The sequence below is a fragment of the Varanus komodoensis genome, unplaced genomic scaffold, assembly GCF_004798865.1.
Source record: "Varanus komodoensis strain SLA01 unplaced genomic scaffold, ASM479886v1 scaffold39, whole genome shotgun sequence".
Lineage (NCBI taxonomy): Eukaryota > Metazoa > Chordata > Lepidosauria > Squamata > Varanidae > Varanus > Varanus komodoensis.
Genome location: NW_025335922.1, coordinates 7,097,939 through 7,114,286, shown reverse-complemented (window position 1 = coordinate 7,114,286; position 16,348 = coordinate 7,097,939). Strand labels below are relative to the sequence as shown.

General features: G+C 43.4%; 2 protein-coding genes across 4 annotated transcripts in view; one reads left to right on the top strand and one right to left on the bottom strand.

Annotated features, from left to right (window-relative positions):
• The window catches only part of TBXAS1 (thromboxane A synthase 1), a 291,669-nt gene extending 280,689 nt beyond the window's left edge, over positions 1-10,980 (top strand). For all 3 annotated transcript variants that reach the window (XM_044441322.1, XM_044441323.1, XM_044441324.1), the window contains 4 exons: positions 2,168-2,256; positions 4,261-4,398; positions 5,859-6,021; positions 7,172-10,980. In XM_044441322.1, coding sequence (XP_044297257.1) covers positions 2,168-2,256; positions 4,261-4,398; positions 5,859-6,021; positions 7,172-7,246 — 465 coding nt within the window. In that variant the 3' untranslated portion in view covers positions 7,247-10,980. The remainder of the gene's footprint in view (positions 1-2,167; positions 2,257-4,260; positions 4,399-5,858; positions 6,022-7,171) is intronic.
• Positions 10,981-12,497: 1,517 nt separating this feature from the next.
• The window catches only part of PARP12 (poly(ADP-ribose) polymerase family member 12), a 28,308-nt gene continuing 24,457 nt past the window's right edge, over positions 12,498-16,348 (bottom strand). The window contains exons 10-12 of the mRNA XM_044441321.1: positions 15,103-15,233; positions 13,981-14,132; positions 12,498-13,436 (exon numbers count right to left, since the gene is read on the bottom strand). Of these exons, the coding sequence (XP_044297256.1) occupies positions 13,177-13,436; positions 13,981-14,132; positions 15,103-15,233 (543 nt within the window). The 3' untranslated portion in view covers positions 12,498-13,176. The remainder of the gene's footprint in view (positions 13,437-13,980; positions 14,133-15,102; positions 15,234-16,348) is intronic.

Genomic DNA, 16,348 nt, shown 5'->3' with positions numbered 1-16,348 from the left:
CTTCTCGGTGTCTGAAGCTTTATGCACTTCCACGTTCACACGACTCATTTCTGACTCTAATGGCACATGCAAAACAGCAAGAAGTCAGGTATGTCAGGATCAGCTTTGCCTGCCATCCCGTTTTTTGTTACCCAGAATCAGGCAGCCGTTCTCCCCTGCACTTTTTGTTGAGAAATAGCATGTGGAAAAAGATCAATAAAATATGCAAGAAATAAAGTCGCAAGTGAAGAAAGGGCTATCAGGTTTTGGTTCGTGTGAGTAAGTCGCTCTCCTTCCCCCATATCTTTACAGAATGTTTGGCTTAACTGAGCATAAAGTGTCTTGTAACAGTTTATTTCATGTCAATTTTTAGGGTAGCCTGTTTGAATTCCAAGTACTCTGCTTTATGCACCAAGTTCTTACATGTGGTTTTGCTGCCCTCATCTGGCAACATTCGGTAACAATGTTCCTGTTGCAGCAATTCTCCTAAAACAGGGAAATTGAAAGTTACACCATGCCTTTGGCCCTTTCCCAGGGTGAAAGTAGGCAGGAAGAGAAGCTAGAAAAGGGCTGTTGTTGCAGAAAGGGCTGTTTGAATCGCCACCTCCTTTTGTTTGAAGCAGGAGTGCCTGGCATCAGAGTTCTGGACAGGCATAGTCTAAGGCATGGAGAACTGGGCATGTTCAGCCTTGAGAAGAGAAGACTGAGGGGGGACATGATATCCCTCTGTAAGTACATCAAAGGCTGTCACAAAGAGGAAGGTCAAGATCTCTTCTTGCTGCCACCAGACTGTAGGGCACGGAATAATCAATTCAAGCTGCAACAATTCAGATTCAGGCTAGATATCAGGAAAAGCTTTCTTGGTGTCAGCAATACAACAGTGGAACCAGCTGCCTCGAGAAGTGGTGGGCTCTCCCACACTAGAGACATTCAAAAAGAAACTGGACAGCAATCTGAGATGGTGTAAATTGGTGTCCTGCAACAGCAGGGGGTTGGACCCAATATTCTTCATGGCTCCTTCCAACTCTGCTATTCTATGATGAAGGCAATTTAGTGCCCAAAGAGAAATCTCCAAGTGGTAAGGATACCCCAGCATGAGCTATGGACACATCATGAGAAGGCAAGACTCCATAGAAAAGGCAATCATGCTAAGGAAGGTCAAAGGCAGAAGAAGAGGAAGGCCAACTGTGAGATGGATCAACACCATAAAGGAAGCCACAGCCTTCAGTTTACAAGAGTTGAGCAGGAATGTCAAGCATGGGCCACACTGGGAGAATTCATGCCGAAGGTGGCCATGAGTGAGAGACAACTTGGCAACACAGAACAACAACAAAGGACTCCCCACCCATGCACAACTCAGCTCAGGGCACAAAAAATGATGGGGTAGAGCCTGATTTGTTTCCTCCAGTAGGGAAGATTCTCTGAGTCCCAGTCAAGATAGTCCCCTGGTAGGAAGTGTTGAGGGAAGCAGTGTTCTGCATCATTTCTCCCCTCTTGCGGCTCCATTCTGCACTATCTCCCCTGCTGTTCAGGAGGGCTCCTGACTTGGGAGGCATAGGGGCTGCAAGAGCTAAAAGAGATCAGTCTGCACCCCTCACTTTCACCAGCAGTGTTCCACTAATTTATCGAAAACCCTAATGAGTATGTGGTCCACCAGAGGCAGACCAAAGTGCGGTGGGTTTGGAAATGTAATGTTTGTTTATTACACTTGTAGCCTGGCCTTCTTTCCATGGGATTAACCAATCCCAGAAGAGGTGGTGGTGGTAGGTAGAGTCGGTAGACTAACCCCAGTTTATATTAACTGCAGTCTTGAGAGCAGGCCAGACACTACTTGGCCTAGAGTTATCCAGTGAGCCTCATAGCTGACTGAGGACTCAGAGTCAGATCTCGTCCACCTAAATCTGATATCTTCTCTTTTCACTTTCAGGTTGCAAATAAAATCCTGTTTAGGTGTTTGCTGCATCCAGGTCCTCCCTAACATCTTGTAATGATCTTAGTTTTGTTTTATCTGTTTTTGCAGTGGCTATTTGCTATTTGTTTTCTGTTTTCTGAGCTGTTTTATCATATTTCATGATATTATGATGACTCGTTCTCCTTGAGAGTCCTGACGGAGATAGAAAAGCAGAGTAACAGTATCTCAAGGGAAATAACAAGCATGTTTTATTTTCCTGTTTTCTTGCCCAATCAGGATGTTCCTGACTACGAAAACATACATGAACTCCCCTATCTGGATATGGTGGTAGCAGAGACTCTACGGATGTATCCACCGGCATTCAGGTTAGTAGAAGCAGTAGAAATCTCTGCCACAAAGACAGATTTTCTCGCTTGGGTGCTCTGTTCAACCCCCCCTCCCCCCATTGTCAATGGCTCTTTCTCCAAGTCTGACAGAATTCCTGAACTGCTGGTGTTTTCATTTGATTTTTGTCTTGTGCTAGGATTTGTAGCCTGGCACCTCTGGAAGGCACCAGGTAGCAGGAAGACTGCAGTTCAGCACTTGGATTTTTTATTTATTGCATTTATATCCTATGGCTCACATAGTCCTAATTCTCTCCATTTTGTCCTCACAATAGCCCAGATTCCCAGGCTGAGAATCAGTGATGGGACCTAAGTCACCCAGCGGACTCTGTGGTCAAGTGGGGACTAAAACCTGAACCTCTGGAGTCTCGATCTAACACTCTGTCCTCAGTCTAAAACCACACTGGTTCTCCATCAGAGAGCATCATTCTGAGATTGGACTAATGGCAGGAAGGGACAGAGCGTGGAAAAGCAGCTATCTAGTGTATTATATTCCTTCCAAACTAGACCTGGGCCCAGCTTCCAGCTCCTTTGGGCCCTACAGGACTGTGATACAATAGCAACAGGCCTTCATGAAATCATTAATGTTTATTTTAAAATATCTTCTAGCAGGTGCTCAAGCTTCTTAAATTTGACCCTTAAACAATATAGAGATAAAACAGATTGAAAACCAAATGAACAGACCAGTATCAACAAGTTAAAAGAGAAGAGGCAGAACCATATTACCTGATTTCAAAATCATGAGAAACCAGCACTGATGTCTGAGCAATCTGAGTTGGTACCAGGCAATGCTGGCTGGAGGACTCAAGGAGACCTGGCCCTGGTGAGGAGCATTGAAGGCAGCCGCTCCTGGAGCTTGGCACCCTGGAAAGTGCAGTGGTCGGGTTGCCCTTGTCCCAGGCACTTTAGGGTTTTGTAGGTTAAAATTCAGGCTGAATCAATGTGGTACCCCAATTTAGCTGCCACATTCATAGGTTCCTGCCTAAATAAGGCTATGTGGTCTCTTCTCAAAGCTTTCTTCAGAGCAACATGATTCCTTCAGGAAGCTTCAATCTATATGCATTCAGGGAGGAAAAGAAAAGCAGCCACCCAAAAATTCTGCTGCTGCAGATGAGTTCCAGCCCTCACTCCCCAAGTTCACAACATTGCTGCTCTGAAAATGGAGGGAATAGAGATCATTTTTGCATTGCAAGGCAAACGTCCTTATTTGTGACCATTGTCTAAGCCCTAGTTACAGCCACTACTCCCAGCTGTGCCTTGAAATAAAACTGGAACCCAATCAACATTTTTTAAGGACTCTGAACATTTAGGCAGCTCTCAACTAGCAACCTGGCTTCCTTGTTCTTGAAATAGGCCAAGATTTGAATATTATCTGTTCAGTAATCCTAGCAGTACTTTCAATATAGGGAATAGGTGACTTCTGGGGGGCCCTGGACACATTTGGTAATTTTAGGAACCATCCTGGATGTTGTTATTTATTTAGATTTTTTTATACATATATTTATAGGCCACCTATAACTGCCGAGGCCTTTCTAGGTGGCTTACAATATATAAAACTTATTAACAAAGTAAAACACATTAAAACCAATTAAAATTAAAGCATCTATAAAAACAATATAAAAAGGGCCACAGCATTCACAGCTATCACAAACCTATAGAAGGTTTGGCAAAGGAAAAGTGACTGTCCAAGCAATGCAATTTGAGGCAGAGATGAACCGGTTTTGAACACCGTTTCCAACACCTTTGTCACAGCAATCTCAGATGCTGATAAGAAAATGTCTTAATTTTTTAAAAGAAAAGTTCAAGTGATAGAATACTTTGGGTTTACCAGGAAAGGTGACTGGGGCTCCAGTGGCTCCCATGGGTCTTTTTTCTGCACTCGCGTGTCAGGCTATCCCTAATGGTTTATGTGCAAACCATTATCTTCAGGCACTTCTTTCTGTTTTCTCTCCTTGATTCTAGAGTAAGCTGCCTTTGCTCTTGCAGGTTTACCCGGGAAGCAGCAAGGGACTGCTCAGTGTTGAAGCAATATGTACCAGGTGGCGCTATCATGGAAATTGCTGTTGGGCACCTTCATTATAATCCGAAGCTCTGGCCAGAACCTGAGAAGTTTATTCCTGAGAGGTCTGTGGGCTGATGCCTTTCCTTTCTTCACTTCAGTAAAATGCAACACTATTGCTCACATGGCAAAGCAAGCAAGCAAGCAAGCAAGCAAGGGCGATTGATTTATGGAGCAGAGCGACAGATGTAATTCACTTGGCCGACCTTGATTTCTCCACTAGTTCTTCTGTGAGGTCTAGATATGCTACAACTGGGGTTATGTTTCAGTTGGTATCCATGCATAATGCATGTCCTAACCCAACATCTCCTTTGAGAGGCACACGATCTTTCACTGGAGTTTGCTCCAAATGTGCGTATTCCTCCGTTCCCTATACTAATTCAAAGCTATCCTTTCATCTACTGTTTGTTTTGTTTTCTATATACCACCCCATTCCCAAAGGCTGAGGGCAGTTTGCAAGAGCTTAGAACCAGCAATAATTAATTTTTTTAAACCAAAAATAAGCATAAAAGTAATCTGGGAAAGCCAAACTGAAGAGATACGTCTTTAATTCCCTCTGGAAAGTAGCAAGTCTGTTAATTCCATCATCCCTGAAATACTGACTCAGACCATTGTGCCCCTTTCCCTGTGTACATTCGCTTAATCCCTTCTAGGCTTGAATGCCCCGCTAAGTTTTCCTTCACCGCAACTAGGTCACCAGTCTAGCAATCAGTCCTTATTCTCCACGCACCAAGGACGAATCCAAGTCTGTCTTGAACATTCTTCCAGTACGTTTTTGCAGCTCTCAGGGTCTGTTTCAGATGCTTATCTCTTCTTCCTCTGGCCCTTTCCAGAAGGAGGCATACCAGAGAGGGAGCTGCAAAGGGCATCCATCGTAACAGATGACCAGCCCTCTTGTGTTCGCCGGACTGCAGCCAGATTCAATTGAGCAGTTACTTGATTGTTCAACACTGCCTCGAGTGCCACTCTTTGCTGGAAAGGCAAGGCATAAACCAAATTAGTACATGGTCCGATAGACATTTACTACTGGCTCCTGTATTATTTCCATCGAGATACAATCCGCACATAATTGCCAAGACGCAAGCATCCGTGTTGCAACTCGCTCTGCAATGTGGTCAGCTTGCCATCACGTTGTATTTTCACATGGCATAGAAATATCAGCAGTTCAGGGTTTTTTTTGGCTAACAACTACCTTTGCTAGCAGTGACTGCACTATAGAGTCTGAAAAGTCTCTTTTCAATGGTGTTAGTTAGACACTGGACGCTTTCTCAGAAGAGTATGTTCCCCTACACTACACATTAAGCTTCCTTGTCATAAAGGAAGGAGTCTTTATGAAAGGACCCCCTTTCTAAAAGGGTCCCACTGTTGCTCTCTCTCTCTGGCCTAATTGGCAGGAGTGGGTTCATGGTATGCAGCTTGCTACAGGGTGCTGCTACTGTTGTCTGCACAATCTTCTGAGAATTAAAGATGCATGTCTGCCAGCAACATATTTCTTACATTGCTTTTTAATCCTTTTGTCTCCCAGGTTTACAGCAGAGGCCAAGAAGCAGCGCCATCCCTTCTCTTATCTCCCCTTTGGGGCAGGTCCTCGTGGCTGCATTGGCGTGACACTGGCTTTGATGCAAATAAAAATAACATTAATACGAACTTTGCAGAAGTTCAAGTTCAAAACCTGTCCTCAGACCCAGGTTTGTAACTATGCTGCCCCAGCCATGGACAGCAGGTTTTTTGAGATTTCCAAAGAGTTTGCTAAGAAGGGGATGACTTATTATTGCAATAATATCCAAATAAGCTAGCTAGACTTCCATTACATTTAGCAGCAAGCCTCTTACACTGCGCAGCAGGAATTTCTGGAAGGCAGGATTCCAGTCAGCTGGGTTCAGATAGAGTCAGCAGAATCTCCCTTGAAAACAGTCTGAACCAGAGGACAAAGAAAGTGGCTAGCTTTCATAGGTTGCAAACTTACAGCATTCAATGCATGCATGCAGCATACCATACAATCAAAAGATATGATTACTGGAATAGTTTTGATACTAGTATTTACACAGGTGCAAGAATTAATGAAGTACAGAGAACTAGTTAGAAGTATTCCTGTTTGGATGCCCAAGGTTCCATTTCTGACATCAAAGCGTAGGCTCGTTACTGCCTCTTGCCCGCAGAAGCAATCACTGATAAGGGATGGTCAAGGCTGATGTGTGTGTTTTTTGTGCCACCTTAATATTGGAAAAGAGAAACTCCTTACTTTCATGAAAGCATGTTGTCAGGGGAACGCCAACTAAAGCTCTATTGTACTACTCTATTATAAGGCCAAGTGAAGCAAGCATTTTAAAGAGCTAGAGACCCAAGCCTGGCTTTTTGAGGTTTGGGCCTGTTACAGTAACTGTGTTGCTTCTTGAAGCACATTGCTTTACTTAGTGTGGTAACACAGAGGGGAACTTTTTAGAAATAGCTCCTGAGAGATGTAATTGCTTTTCATTTGTGCTTGGCAGCTGTTTGGGCTTCTAGCCAGTGTTTGAACGGGGTAGGCTTGGCACCTGCCTTCTAGCCCAGCATCTTTATTGCCTTTAATCCCCATGGAAACCTTTTCTCGATAGATATGGCTAGTGAGGAACCTCTGCACACCTGCCCTGGACCTGGTGCAGACTGCAAAGGTTTCAGGGAAGGAGAGCTAATGATCTAGAATGTAGTAGAACCATTGGGCTGCCCTCACTGAGAGTGTATCCTAAAACATCCAGCATAAACGTGGGATGTTCACATCTCGTGACAACTATAAATACCTCTGCAAGGCGAGCATTATGTAACTTTGCTTCATGTTCTGTTTCTGTACCCTTTGCCCAGATTCCTTTGCAGCTGAAATCTCATGGCACGCTGGGACCCCAGAATGGAGTCTGCATCAAGCTGGTTTCTCGATAGAGCAAAATCACCACTCTGCATGCCGTCTAAAAAAAGATGACTTGTTTTGTGATGTAATTACTGTACTGAAAATATGCTGGACCAGGCTTTCTCTTCTATGTATAATCTATCTTCAAAAAAATCAGGTTTTAGGGAGCAGAATGTAGTGTTCCCAAAATCTCAGTGTGCTAGGAAATATTTGTGTGCTTTAAAGAAGAAAGCAAGACAAATTTGACATATATGTGGGCCCCTCTCTAAGCTCTGCCCTTGAGAAACAGTTCATAAATGAACAGATACAGCACAAGAGTTCATACCTTGGCTTATTTTCCTGGTTTCTTAAACAACATAAAGCCAGAATCCTCCAATCAAACTGGGGAACTCTGGCAGAATCAAAAAAACCTAGATTTTTGAGCAGAAACTAACAAGTGAGGGTGGGAAGGTAAGGGTACCTGGCCTTCATGCTTGTTCTCTGCTTCGTAAACCATAGTTTGTGAAGCTAGAAACAACCATGACTGCTGAAGCTTCAGATGTGCATCCAAACCTGACTAGCATCTATGAGCTCCAGGTAGCTGTTGGGGTTATTTACACGTTGAGCATCAGCTTTGTTCTGTGCTATGGTATTACTCAAGAGCCATCCATCCATCAGCTGCAGCAGAGTTACAGCTTTACTTTAATGCTTTTCTGATACAAATGATTACAAAAGTAGCAGTGTGGAATCTTTGACGAAAACACCCTCCATGGAAAAACAAATTTTTATTTACTTGGAGCAGAACTTCGATGAGGTCACTGGCAGTTGTGTCTAAGTCCGTGGGCCTGGCAGACTGCAGAGAACGCTGCACCCTTGACGGTGGCATCTGCCCCATCGGATTTGACACCACAATGCAAATCCAACGCTGTTTCAACAATCCCATGACTCTTGCCACCTCCAACTACTTATACCCAAGTAAGGTTGCAATGGGTCCTAATGAGTCCCAGTTGGGACTGTGTCTGAGCAGGTATGTATTAGATGCTGCTAACAGACAACAGAGTTTTATGAACAGGGAAACTTTCTAAAAAATGGTGAGAGGAAATCTCAGCTGAATTCTAAATTCTCTACTTGCAGATCATGTAAGCAGAGCACATTTCCAAAACGCAGCTTCTGCTAGCCATTGAAAGGGCTGTTCCGGGTGCTCGAGGTTCATGCCAAGCCACCAGAAGGTCTGTCCAGATCTCCCCTGTGCTTGTAGGAAACACCAGGCTAAACTTGGAGGCTTCCATGCATCCAGTGGTTGGAGTGGGATGCAGCCGTGGTTGCAATTGCTGCCACTTCTCACCGTGTGCATTTGATCTGGTTGGTCATTTATGGTCATTGAGATGAAGCACCAGGATGGGAGGGTCCCAGCCTCCTCCCCATCCCACCCCACCCCACCAGCATGCCCCATCCCCATCCCCAGGGCATGTTTGTCCTCCCAGAGAGGCAGGCAGCATGGTTCTTCCTGCACAGCCAGCAGTGGGAGCAGAGCCCTTGCACCAAGCTCACGGGACCTCACCCTGGGGATCCCAAGAATTCCGTGGGCCCCAGAGAATGCCAGGAGGCCACTGGTATGCATCTTCACTTTGTTGCAACAAGAATTCTTAGGATGCTAAATTCTCCAACCCTAGCCTTATCGCTTCAGCAGAGTATGAAAAAGAGAGGGGCTTAGAAATAAACAAAGATTAAAAGGTGTGATGTACTTGGTGCATTTGGAAACTAAACTTATGTGACAGGGTGGGGTGAAGAGATCATGATAAAACTAATAGCAACAGGAAGAACAAAAGGTCATTTTTAAAGTTTTTGCTCTTGCTGCTAAAGCAAGGGAAATCATACTTTTTGTCTTGAAAATAGCTCTTTTAAATATCGTAGATTACATGTCAGGCTTCATTTCTACACCACAATCTGTAGCTTTGCCTGACCTTTTGGTTTGTCAACATTTTGGCATGGGTCCTTCTTTTCTCTTCTGTCATGCCCAGATCACTTTTAGCCTAGCTTATAGAGGCCTGCAGCGAAAACTGTGGCTGGCTGTATTTAACCTCTGCTGTGGATGCCATCTTCTAGCACCTGCTGAAAGGTTGACTGCCCTTCCCCTGTGCAGTCAAGGTTCCAGTGTCTGATAGAAGCAAAATGGCAGGGAGCGCAGTGGTGGAGAATGGCATGAACAAACATGTCTCCAACCTGGTGGAAGGGAAATTGTGGGAAAACAACACAAAACGCAAAATGGAAGAGGAACAAAGAACCCACCACTCATCCTTTCCTTCCATCATGAGTCCAGAAGGGTTTTATATAAGGCACTTCTTCCACTTTCTGAACACCAGCTTACACTGGTAGAATTACTCAGTGTAAGACCTAGATCCTCCGGTACAGACGCTCACGTGACGTCTTTTACAACCAAGGCATCAAAGGTGTCCTTCAAGATGAGACCTTCCTGTTTTCAGAGCCAGGGCTGAGCATCAGCATCAAATAAGCATTCTTGCGCATTTACTCCATGTGTCTTTGGCAGCTATGACTGTACAAAATGCAAGTTTACAAAGTATGTTAAATTTACCTCATTTGCAGTGGTGCTTTGGGTATGCAAATAGTGTAGGCTCATCTATAGAAGGCTTTTGCATGAACTGTTGGAGCATGTACAATCCACCTTACGCAAGTCAGAATGCAGGTCCTTCTAAACTAGAGCTCTGTCTGCCCCAGCCAGCAGCAGCTTTTCAATGTTTCTGGCAGCAATTGGTCACAGCCATGTTACTGGAGATCATTAAACAGGAGATGCCAAGGACAGAATCTTAAGTATGCAAGACGTGTGCTCCAACAAACCTATGTAATAGACAACTTGGTAAAACTGAAGTCCTTGGACTGGAATGAGTTAGCATAGATGTGACTTAGCATAGAAGGCCTGCTGCAAATTCTAGCTGTTGCTGGACACGTCTCTGATCAACCAGAGCCCTGTTTCTCCAAGGGTAACTGTTGTTATTATGTGCCATCAAGTCACCTCCAACTCATGGCGACCCTCTGACTGTCCTGTCAAGGCCCTCCATATGTCCTGTCCTTGACAGTCTTGCCAACTCTTGTAAATCCCAAGGCTGCAACTTCCTTTACTGCTCCAGCTCATAGTTGGTCTCTCCCTTCTTTTTCTGCCATCAACTTTCCCTAGCATGATTGTCTTCTCCAGAGAGTGTGGCCTTCTCATGATGCACCTTAAGTGCAACAGCTTCAGTTTCATCGTGTTTGCTTCCAAAGGACAATAATAGCTATAGTAAAAGCACCATACACATGACAATTATGAAATACAGAAGTTATAAATAGCAGTGTCAAAGGTTAAAAAGTAAGTTTGTGTTGGGTTTAGCGCTCTAAGCATTATATTTGTGTAAGATCTCAGAGTGGACAATATCACTGTTTTTAAGGATTTGTTTGCTTTGACTGCAGTTTGCCCAACTTCAGAGCTCATCAGTAGCTCACACATGTATTTAGAGTAACTGCCAGAAAGCAAACCAAAGGTCTGCTGCTATGACTGATTATTCTAAAGAATCGTCTTCAGGGAATTCTTAGTTCGTCTCAGCTGGAAGCTGTACTTTATAAAGTAGCTGGGGAATGCTGTGATGTGTGGATGACCAATCCCATGCTTTTCTTAGAAAAAACCTCTTATATTATCATGAAATAGCAGATGCACAGTGGGTGGGGGGTTTTGTACTGTTTTATTCTGCACTCTTTTTTAAACTTTTAGAAAATAAAGGTTATTTGAAGCACAGCTTGCTGTTAGACTCTCTGAAATGGTCAGTGGTCGTGAGTCACACTGCCTCTCTGTACAGCCTGCCATTCTTCAGATGGAAGGCAAACCTGGGCATTGCATGAATGTTGGGGAAGATGTTAGCAACATTCCAGGGTTGTGAGGCTCAGAAGCGGGTGGTACTGTACTGCCTGGTCTCATCTGCTTGATCCTTTTTCTCATGCCTGGCTTCATTCAAGTGCAAATGAAAGGACTGAACTTATAAACTGTGTGGGCGCATGCACATGCGTGTTCTTGTGGTTGCGATTTCTATGTTCTGTGGCTGACACGCAGAGGAACGTTGTGCTTGACCTTCAAAAGATTGTCGTGCATGCGATCTGAATTAGACTTTTAGGACTAAGGACTGAAGAGAAAATAGTACTTCAGTAAAAAAGAGTAGCAGGGAAAGCTGCTGGTGGAAGCTAACTGGAATAAAGTACAGCAGTAGCAAGGCATTTCAGCAAAGGCTTCTCTTGAAAAGGCAGTATTGTGGGAGACCTGGGAAGAGGGGAAGCTGGTGGCTTGTTTAAAAAGGGGAAAAGGACACACACACCCAGCCTAAAGGAAAAAGATCTGCGTATAGAATCTTCATTCTTGCATTCAGATTTCAAGGGACCTTTCCTGTGACTATATGGCTATCGTAATGTGAAATAATGGCCATTCTATACTTTGATTTCATTAGCAGGTACATCTGATGTTCCCCATCACTACATTCCACTCAAGCTGGGTGTGTGTGGCCAGAGGATAAAAGAACTGCTGCAGATTCAGTCTGGTGGTATTCTGCCATCAGTCCTTTAACTTGCATACAAGGGAGGTTGGGTACATTGTACAAAGGATCAACCAGATGAGACAAGGCAGCAGCCACTTAAGCTTCACAGTGCTGAAAGATTTTACAGCTACAGCTGTATAGTCTCAAGAACCTGATACAGAATCCAGCCAAATTAATTAATTACAGCTTTTCTACCCCGTCCACCACGAGCATCTCAGGATGGCTTACTGCCTTAAAACTGAGCCATTCCTTGTGATTCTGAATTATTCGACTAGTTCAGTTTTACTTAAGCTGCTCAAGGTACAATCCTAGCCATGTTCAGACAGAACAATTCCTACAACTTTTTTGTAGGCTGGAAGTTGTTCTTTTGACATTGTACTTACATAATGCCCTTTTACTTTTGCAAGGAACCAAAGGCAACTTACTCTCCCTCACTCTGTTTTTATACTTAGAACAGTTCTGTGAGGTAGGTTAGACTGAGAGTGAGTGACTGGCCCAAAGTCCCCCAGTGAGCTTCATGGCTGAGTGGGACCCAGAAACTAGATCTCCCAGGTCCCCGTCTGAAACCTTGTAGGGCCTTTCTGTTGGCTTGGGAATGCTGGGAGTTGTTCAGTTTTTTCTGTCTAAATGTGTATAGGATTGTGTCTCAGTCATCCCTCTGTAGCTGCATGACACAACTCAGCGTACCAGAATCATTCCACTATTTCAGTAGAGCACATGTACACAATGATTAGTGTTAAAACATTTCCAGCATGGGCTTTATTTCACAAATCCAAAATTCAGAAATGTACACTGTTCACGATAAAGGCAGCTGACAAACTACGTTACAAGAAGAAACACAAACCTAGTGACTACAACTGGAGTGCATCTAAGAGATGCATATGTGGTATGCTTGGATCAGTAATAATTTTAGGGCTCTGGAATAGTGTTACGAATGTGGTACCCAGAATCTCTGCAACCCGCATTGGGATTTAAGTCCAGAACCTCCGGAAAGTGCCAGGTTAGGAGAAGCTGCTCTGGACAGCAATGCAGTTCACAAGGCCACTTTCTTCTAAGACATTTCTAAAATTTGTCTACCCCTTCCTGGTGCTTTAGTAGATAAAATACTTGCCACAAAGAATGGCACAGGATTGCAGTCTCATAGGATTTTAATCAGTTGAATCTTACAAATAAAAAGCATTGAACAAACATTTGTTCAAGCCATGCCTCTTCTAAGGTAATACACAGAGTTATTCTTATATCTAAACATACTTTACAAAATGTTTACCAATGAATTAGGATACCAATTTAATCAAAAGTATTTAAAAATCACTGAGTAATGCACGGTGGACCCAATGTAAAAAGATTCTTAACACAGTCTTTCAGGAAATAACCTACAAGGCAGAAAGATAAACACCTATAGATTCCACCTAATTTCTGTATTTTATTAGGTATTCTGGATAAATCTGGTGCTTCTCAAAAATAACGAAGATCGATGGATTCCGGATGTCATTCACGCAACTGTTGTAGAACGTTGTGCTAAGGCTATCTTTAGCAGGAGGGCGCAGAAAGGCAGATACACCGTTTGTGAACTCCCCCACCAAAACTTTGGCTAGAAACATGGTCTTGAGGGAAGAATTGCTTCTGCTGTAGTTGTCAGAATATGAAGCATCCCTTGCAAAGTAGCTTCCTGCAGAGGGGAAGGGGATGAAGAGAGACAAAAAAGAGAGCAATGCTGCCTACTGTGATTCAGCTTAGTAGACCAGACTTTGCAGACCACCAAGACATCCAGCTGATGTTCCAGGAAAATCTCTCCCCTTCTGCAAACTGAGATTCCGGGCGGTCTTTCAGGTCATGAGAGATCCTGCTAAATCCAGACAGTGAACACTGTGTGCTCTCAAGCTTTATGCTAAACCCTTCAAGGTCTCCTCTTCAAGTGAACTATCAAACCACACTGTTCTTAGCACTCACTGCCCTTTAAGTGATGCATGCTCTCGGATGTCACATCCTTCCTTGCAAGCAACTGCGTTCAGAATACTCTGTTTGGACTTTGAAGCCAACAGCTAAATGGTACTGATACAAGGGCAGCCCAGAGGTCTGTGGCACAATTGGGCAGCATAGAAATGTTTTATTTTTATTTTATATATATATATATATGGGAAACGTCATCTCTAGGCAGTGATTTGGTCAGTGGAATCCTTGCACATGAGGAAAGTACAAATGACAGAAGTTACCTTTGCCATAGGCTGTACCATGAACACCACAGATCCTCCAGTCAAAATTCTGCTGGCAAATAGCATCAATATGGTTTTCACTAGTCCCATGGAATAACTGCCTTTCATCCACCTCCTTTCCTTCATTTGCTTTTTTCATTTGCTCTTTTTGCCTATAAAGGAGAAAATGTGACAGAAATTCCCTAAAGAAAAAGCTGGGTATTGCTCTGATTAAGCAAAACATATTTTGATTAAGCTATTATCAAAAAAAGGAACCCTATTCTATTCTATTCTATTCTATTCTGATGTGGCTTTTCAGAAAAGAAAAAGAAAAACTGCTCAGCCAATCAGTATGTGTAGAACTGTACAACTTATGGGAGGTCTGCTGATTTCTATGCTAATATGAACCCAGTTGCACAAATGAATCGTTCAGAGCAGATTAAAAATCGGTTGCAAAGATGACCAAATTGCACATGTACCCCGAGGAACAATTTGCATCACTTACATTTGTTTTTGCTTATGGCCCCAACTTCTCTGAAAGAAACAAACCAAATCTTTACAGACAACATCTGGAAAAAGCTTGGGCACATCTGGAACTTTACCAAAGGAAAAAGCTCAGGCACAAACATCCCACGGTGATTGAAAAGTGGCAAGGAAAACTCCAAAGTGCATGTTGAGCTAATCCAAGCTTTCAAAATCAACAGCAAGGCTACCTATACACAAACAGCAAATCAAACCAGCAAGCAGCTACAGCAAGCCACTGTTGCCTGTTTCAGGTATCAGGCTGCTGAGTCTCTAAATAGCACTGAGGAATTCAGTAGGACTGAACAACAGGTGGTCTCCGGAAAGATTCTCTTAGAGGAATGAACCTGTTCCAGTTTCAGTCATGCATTAATATATATTATATCTGATTTGCTGTAAATTTTCCTTGATGTTTAGTTTGTTTACTTACTTGCATATGCTATTTTAAAATCTTGATAAAAATGTATTTTTGAAAAGGCATTCAATAGGATTTCATGCTTGTTTAATCCAGTGCTCAGGAATGTTTCTAGAAGGCTGCTAAGCAGCAGGAACTGTGGGATTCACAAAAAACAATCTTTAAGAGAAACGAACTACACACCAGAATAATAGCCTTGCACATACCACTGGTAGACTTCCCAGAGAGACACATTCTGGATTCTTTTGATCTGCATGATGGTTGCCTTGGGCATTGTGCGCTGAAAGCTAACCTGGACTTCTTTGTACTCATTGGAATTTGGAAAAAGGGTGATCAACTGGAAGGGAAAAAGGAATAAAAATGTATCACAGAAATGGCAGCAAGACTGACTGTGCAATGAAAGGATTATTTACAAGAACGTTCAACATTCTATCCACCGAAAGGTTATGTGCACTGAAGTCACTTCAGCTGAGAGGCAATCTTCCACTCCATGCCACAAGCATCTTCGGCACTGCTCTTTCCAATTTCTCTCCTTGCCTCCTCCCAGATCTCCTGGTAGTCACCATGGGGTGGTGCCCATGGCGGGAGCTCAAGTCTCTGCAGACTAGGCCTTGAGGGTCCTTGACCTCAAGGCATGGGTGGGAGAGTGCACTGTGGTATCTACAGCCAATAAGCAAAGACCTACTTATCAGACAGATCTGCTTGTAGATGCTTGTGTGATGTGGCAACTAGAAGTTCCATGAAAGCTCACAAAGTAAACCCAGTTTACTTTACTACAAAGTAAAGAAGAAGAGAGTAAGAACTCTGAACTCACATGAACCTGCAGCAGACACACTTAAACATCTTGGTTCCAGGATAACCAAGAGAATGGCTATGCTCAGATGAACTTTGTTCTTTGGTTAGGGCAGCTTTCCTTAAGCTGGTATCTTGCAAATGTGCTGTGATACAACCCTCACCATCTCTAGCCAGCATAGCCAATCTAGCTCAGGTATATGGAAGTTATCGTCTCTACACATCTGCAGGACACCTGGCTTAGATCATTTGATAGGTCACTCTCTCTTAAGTTTCTCATGTTTCTGTGGCACAGGTCAAACCAAGAAACAGGAACTTTTCACCCAATGCTCTTTCTCTCTAGGGATCCCTGCCTAAAAAAATCCCACCAAGCTATCTTTCTCTTGGGTTTTAGGGACTGACAAAGCTTTTCTTTGAAGGGAAAAACTAGTTGATATCAGATTTCATGGTGGGATATCCAGTTTTATTCCTCTTGTGTTGTGTTTGATTGCTGATTTTCCACTGCATGCTGTATCACATGGTGTTAGCATTTTAAATTGTATTATTTATACAGGCCATTCTGAATGGAGAATGCAGGTGGGAGGTCAGTGACTCCTGAGTCATTGAAGTGGCCATTCTAAGCTGAACAGGAGCTGTCCGTGGTGCTGAACACAACACATG